General features: G+C 54.8%; 1 protein-coding gene across 1 annotated transcript; it reads left to right on the top strand.

The window, feature by feature from the left end:
• The first annotated feature begins 138 nt into the window (after positions 1-138).
• Positions 139-2,370, top strand: NPM3 (nucleophosmin/nucleoplasmin 3). Its single transcript, XM_036898998.2, has 6 exons — positions 139-470; positions 780-865; positions 1,115-1,234; positions 1,348-1,441; positions 1,795-1,907; positions 2,001-2,370. Exons 1-5 carry the CDS (start codon positions 353-355, stop codon positions 1,896-1,898), a joined length of 522 nt encoding a protein of 173 aa, XP_036754893.1. The 5' UTR covers positions 139-352; the 3' UTR covers positions 1,899-1,907; positions 2,001-2,370.
• The last annotated feature ends 3,754 nt before the right edge of the window (positions 2,371-6,124 follow it).

The raw sequence follows: 6,124 nt of genomic DNA, 5'->3' as shown, positions 1-6,124 counted from the left end.
CTCGCCTTTGCGCGGGGGAAAGGTTACCATTCATATATCTATTCCCCCTTTGACGAAAGCGTATCCTGGGTTGGGAGAACGGGAGGCACTAGATAATAGACATTCAGCCTTGGTCATGGAATGAGCAAGGAGTTAATCCCAAATCCATGCTTCTGTGATCATAACTCGGGGGGGTTTCGACACAAGCCTGAGCAGAGGCCGCGGACTCGTGGGCGAAGCAGCCCTGGTTCGGTCACCTCTAGGTCCCTTTTCTGAGTCGCGAGCGTCTACTTTAATAGGCGGGGCTGGGGCCGGCTGGGAGTCCGCGGCTTTCTACGTGTCGGGGGCGGGGCGCTCAGACGGCGCCAGCAGCATGGCCGACCGAACCACGGCATCCTCAACCTCCCTCAGCCCGGGGAGCCGAGCTCGGGCCGGGGGCGGCGGGGGTCTGCGGGTCTCGGCCCCAGTCACCATGGACAGCTTTTTCTTCGGTACTGAGGGAAAGAGGGTTTGAGGGTGGTGCTGGGGCTGAGGAAGAAGAATGCAGGTGGGTGCACGACTTGGGTGGGAGCCAAGGGGGCCTGGCACAGGGCAGCTCGAGCAGAAGGGGCAGCGAGAACCCTGACCCAGATGTGCGGGGGGGGCCTAGAGCCGAACGCCTACGTGTTCCTGAGAAGGCCGTGTAAATGGCTCAGTTCCTGGCAGCACCTAACAGGTTTGGAGAACACTGCCCGCCTGGCTCCCCCACCGCCCCCACCAGCTTCTGCCGCACACTCCCACAAACTCGTTATCTCTTCCAGGTTGTGAGCTCTCCGGCCACACCCGCTCTTTCACTTTCAAGGTAGAGGAGGAGGAGGATGTGGAGCACGTGCTGGCTTTGACCATGGTGAGAGATCGGGAAGGGAAGAGGTAGTGAATACTCGACCTGAGCTGGCAATTGCTGGGTCTCCACCTGTCCACCCACCCATCCTCCTTAAGTGGGAGTCACTGACGCTGCCTAACCCTCGCATGGGCTGCTCCCCTGCCCAGGTGATCCAGGGACCCCCTTGAGGCTGGGCAGTTCTAGGGTAGATGCTTCCATTGTGGTGTCAACCCATGCTTGGGGAGACGGCGAGGCCCTCTATTCCCCTCCTAGCTCTGCCTCACCGATGGGGCCAAAGATGAGTGTAATGTGGTAGAAGTTGTGGCTCGGAACCATGACCACCAGGAGATTGCAGTCCCTGTGGCCAACCTCAAGTTGTCCTGCCAGCCCATGGTGAGTTCCCAGGCCATACCTTGGGATTGGGGAATAGGAATCGAGAATTTCAAGATTCTTCACAAGATGGGGTAGGCCAGTAGTCCGGGCCTTCATTCTTGTCTTCCCCCCAGCTCAGCTTGGATGACTTCCAGCTCCAACCGCCTGTAACCTTCCGCCTGAAGTCAGGTTCTGGTCCTGTGAGGATCACTGGGCGGCACCAGATTGGTGAGCCCTCTCTTTTGCCTCCAGCGGACTCTTATCAGGTGTCCCCCCTACTCCACACTCCTGCCTCATCCCAGCCTTCTCTCTCATTACAGCTCCCATACAGCCCCTTCATGATGTGTCCTTTACTTTATATTCTAATCAAGCTTACTTCCTTCATGGAACCTGTCCCAGCTTCTCCAGGATCTGGCTCTTTGTCACCTAGTTTAGTATCAGGTTCTTCCCATGTAGATCATAAGTTCTGGGAGGTTAGGGTCCCTGAAAGCCTAGCATCAGAGGCCATGAATAAATACATGGTGTGAAGGTAGTTTGATTTAATCTTCTCCCCCCTCCTTTACTGCTTGTGTGTTCACTAGTTACTACAAGCAATGATGTTTCTGAGGAAGAAGAGGGGAGTGAGGAGGAGGAGGCTGAGTTGTGTCCTATCATGCCTGCCAAGAAGCAAGGGAGCAGACCCTAGCCCTCCTTGGTGAGTAGGGGGAGGGGTGCCCAGCAGGGCCTGGAAGGAGACAGGAGGAGCAGGTGACAGCCCAGATGCCGACCCTTTGTTTGCTCTCCTCAGGTCAGCTAGCTGCCTTCCACATGTGCCATGAACCATGTTCCTGTACAAGTTTCAAGAATTTTAAATGTGTTTTCTCTATTGAAGAGGAGGGTTGGGATGGAGTGGGATGAGAGTCTTGGCCTGGTGCTAGGAGAGAGGGAATCCCATTCTCCATAGGGCCCTGGTATTCTTCTAATCCTATACCATGCCTAGGGGCTTCCCTTTTCTCTGGGAGTAAGAGGAACTCTGTACTTCTGTCCTGTTCCTTTTTCCCCACTTAACCTATGAGGTTGGAGGTCAGCATCTGAAGCTCAGGACTTCAGTTTAAAAAAAAAAGTTTGTACATTTTTGGATAAAGGTTGAAATAAAGTGGTGTGGAGGTGTTCTGCAACTCATTTGTGCTTCTTTCCCTGCTGGGGTGGCATTCCCCTAGGGACCACCAGGTGGCACTGTAGCAGCACCGAGGGTGGCCCTGGACCTGGAGTTGAGTGGGGAAATGTAGGATACTGCTATTCCCAGGGCCAAGCCAGGCTTGGGCCCCAGCTGCCTCGCTAGAAGAGGACCTCCCAACACCAACCCTATTCCCAGTCCCTACAGGTGGGGGAGGGCCTTCCCAGGAGGTTATCAGCATCCAAACAAGGGGTCTGGGCCTCTGTCAGCACTCAGGCTGATGGGCAGGGGGGCAGATAAGGTGGCTTAAGCAGCCCAAGGAATGTGCATCCCTAGCCCCATGAGAGGGCCTGTGAGGGAGGCAGTCTTTGCTCCTTACAGTCCTGCAGGTCAGCTCTGAGCTGGTCTGGCCCCTTAGAAACCTGATTCCGGGGGCCAGATGGAGGGGGCTGGCTAGATTGGGTGACAGGGAAACCAGAATCCGGGTGGCCTGGCATATGGGGGCAGAGAGGGGCCTCTGGGATTCAGCTTCCTGGGATAAGGGGTTCCTGCTCACCAGCACACTGCTTGGTCGGGGGGGGGTGGTCTCTGGTACTTGGAATCAGGTGGTTCTGGGACTTGGCTGTTAACTGTGCCAAGAAGAGAAAAGGGATGTGTCTGATTTGAGGATGAGTGTGTATGTGACCGATTCCAGGGTCAGCAGTTCAGCAGCTGTGTTGATGGGTTGCCTCAATGACCACAAACAAACAAACAAACAAAAGGTTACCTCCTGAGACAGCCTGGGGCCAGACATGCTGAAGATGTACAGAGGATAGTACCCAGTGGGGCCAGGCCCATTCCCTCCCACACCCACTGCTGGGCAAATGGGTGAACAAGTGGGAGAGGTTCCTATATAATATTAAGGGGCTAGCTAGTATTGGGGCAGGTGAGTAAAAACTATGGGGAGGGTGTCCCCACAACACTGAAAAGCACTAACTCTTCAACACATCTTTATAGGAAGTTCCCTCCTCGCTGTGGTGTGAGAGGTCCAATTTTTAAGCTCCCTTTTTCCTCAAGTTGAGGATGAAGAAAAACAATCCTCTGTGTTGCAGTCATCAGGGTCACAGGCCCCTTTCTCCTCTCCAGGAAGACTTTCAGGACCTGTTCCCACCTGGAACTGCGGTAGAGGGGGCAGCCAGGCATGGGGCCATTCACCTACCCAAGGCAAGGGATGAGAAGGGAGGGGAAAGGTGGAGTTGGTGCCCTCTAGTGGGCGAGGTTGAAGCCGCCTGAGACCATGCGCCTCCCCATGCCACCGCACTAGGGGCTGCAGGCTTCTGGGCGGCCGAAGTTGAGGTGGAAAGCTAGGGAATTAGTCACAACGGCTGACTTCGTTCATTCATTCACGGAAAGTGCTCCTATTAGAGCTCTTCCCTTCCTCTTCTCGCCTATAGCCTCAGAAGTCTTCGACACGTGGTGGGTTGGAGGCACCGGAGACAGGCTGAATGCAGCCAACAGTCATTTGCGGGAAGCCTCCCCAGCTAACCCATTGACCACGGCGCGTGGCCCCCCGCGCGAGGCCGCGGATCGCTCTTTGTGTGCCTTGACTGTTTTCTTGGAGGGCCACCCTGCTGCCTTGGCCGGCGCCGAGTGCGCTCCTGCCCTCAGTGGGACCCAATCCTAATCTGCCTCTTCGCCAGGAGTTTCCTGGCCCGATGGGGAGCCACGCGGACAGAGCTAGGAATTGTTTTGCTCCTTCCCTGCCCCTGTCTCTCCCCGATGCCCATTTCTGCGCTGTCAGCGCACAGTAGGAGCGCTGCCAATTCAATTTGACCTCTGAGCGATGAGGGCCGAAGGCTTATAAGGAAGGGGTTTACAGACCGCCGGAGGAGGGGCATGAGTATATTTGGGGGGCGAATGGGAACGATTCCCAGACTGGGGCCCGAGGTGCTTAAAACTGCCTCGGCGATTTGCATTTGAGCTATTGGCGGAGAGTTCGCGGCGCTTTGAACGCCGGGTGCAGGAGGCGCGCGCTGGAACGAACCGCAGTCCTGGAGGCCCGCGCCGGGTGGTGTGGATTTGAGCAGCCCTGGTTTGGTCGGGGAGGCGAGGGATGCGTTTGGAAAGAGGCTGAAGATGTGTGTTTGGGTCCCCCCGAGGGCGTGTCTGAGGAGAGGGGCTGTTTGTGTTGGCGAGGAGTGTGTGTTTGTGTTTGCAAAAGACGAGGGAGTGTGTGCGTATTTGTGTTTGCAGAGTGTGGGGGCCGCCGGGAAAGGTGGCCGGGCTGTCACTCAGCGATCAGGTTGACAGGCGCTCCCTCATCAGGGTCAGGGAGCTCTGATTGCACATTCAAGGAAACAAAATAGCAATTGTAATTACGGGGCTTTGATAAGATAAAGGAAGGAGCGAGCTGGCCGGGCTGTGAGCAAGCGAGAGAAAGACCGCTCCCGCGCTCGCGCGCGAAAGAGAAAGAGAGAAAGAGAGAGGTTGAGAGACAGAGAGAGAGAGGCCTGCTGGGGCCCTAACGGAATATTTCCGTCACTCATGGGGCGTGCCCTCTCAGTATCCAGTGTCTGATGCGGAGGTGTCCCCACCTTCACACACCCTCTAGAGACACAGACTTTTGGGGAGATGAGAAGAATCCTCCCAAATTGGTGAGGGTCCAATTTGGGAGGGTCCAGTTTGGAGGAAGTTCTCCAAATGTGAAGGAATTCTGGTCCTGTAGAGGTCCCTAGGTAGAGTTTAACGTGTAGGTCTAAAACCCTGGCCACACTTTTAGGCCCCAGATGCTCATCCCCTCTGGGAGAGAAGGAGGAAGCTGAGTTAAGATTATTGAAATTCAGCCCAGGGCCTTTAGAACCTTCTGGGAACTCCAGAACCAGGGTTGGACCCTGGTATGAGCTAGGTACTCTAGCCTTCTACCCCAACTCCAGGGAAGAACAGGTGCCTAGAGTGACTCCAGGGCTATACATACTAAGGATGGCCTGGATGCCCTGACCCCTGCTGTTCTCATCAGACTATTTTCAAGGGGCTGGGTCCCTGGTAGGAAGAAGACCCTTCCATCCTTTGCTCTCCATTTCTCCACTCACTCATTCATTCATTCATGCACACAAGTAAACATTTTCAAGGGCCTACTATATGTAGGGCATGAGGTTAAAATGGTGAGCATCTTGCCTGCTTGAAGCAGTGCAGCTGGGGAGGTAGACATTCAACAAATGGCCTGCAGGCCTCTAAGAAGAGTGCATGCAATAAGGAAAAGAGCTGGGCTGGGCTGCGGGCACTGGAGCCCACCTCACCAGTCTCCCCACAAATGGACACACTTCTTAATGGGGTTGAAAGGAAACAGTGCAAGTCCAGCCTTAGCAAGTAAGTGCTCTGTAAATGGTGGTGCTATGATTATTAACTGTTGGGGGAAGGGTGAAGGCAGTCTTCCTCTGGAAGCCTCTCATCTGAGATCTAAATGCTCAGCCATTATTCATTATTCATTCACTGAATACTAATTGTAGAACAACCCTGCCCTGCTCTGTGCCATGAGCTGCAAGTTTCAAGCTAGTAAGACATGGCCCTTTCTTGAGGGTCTGTCTGGCAAGAACCAGATGAGTGAACAGACTCCTGGAGGGGAGTGACAGGTGGGCTCAGGAAATCTTCCTCTCTGAAGAGGGTTGAGATCTTGGGACAAGTCCTCTGACTCTGTTTTCCATCTGTACACTGCTAAGTTAGCATTATGGCTGCGAGTGGGAAAGGTAGGAAGGTGGGGCACAGAGAAAGGGAAAGTA

The sequence above is a fragment of the Manis pentadactyla genome, chromosome 8 (assembly GCF_030020395.1).
Source record: "Manis pentadactyla isolate mManPen7 chromosome 8, mManPen7.hap1, whole genome shotgun sequence".
Taxonomy (NCBI): Eukaryota; Metazoa; Chordata; class Mammalia; order Pholidota; family Manidae; genus Manis; species Manis pentadactyla.
The sequence above is the reverse complement of the archived record's forward strand: the minus strand, read 5'-3'. Positions and strand labels throughout refer to the sequence as shown.

Coding starts and splice junctions, on each gene's coding strand:
- NPM3 (XM_036898998.2), top strand. CDS start 353: ATGGCCGACCGAACCACGGCATCCTCAACCTCCCTCAGCCCGGGGAGC. Junction 866..1,114: donor ACGTGCTGGCTTTGACCATG/GTGAGAGATCGG, acceptor TTCCCCTCCTAG/CTCTGCCTCACCGATGGGGC. Junction 1,442..1,794: donor CACTGGGCGGCACCAGATTG/GTGAGCCCTCTC, acceptor TGTGTTCACTAG/TTACTACAAGCAATGATGTT.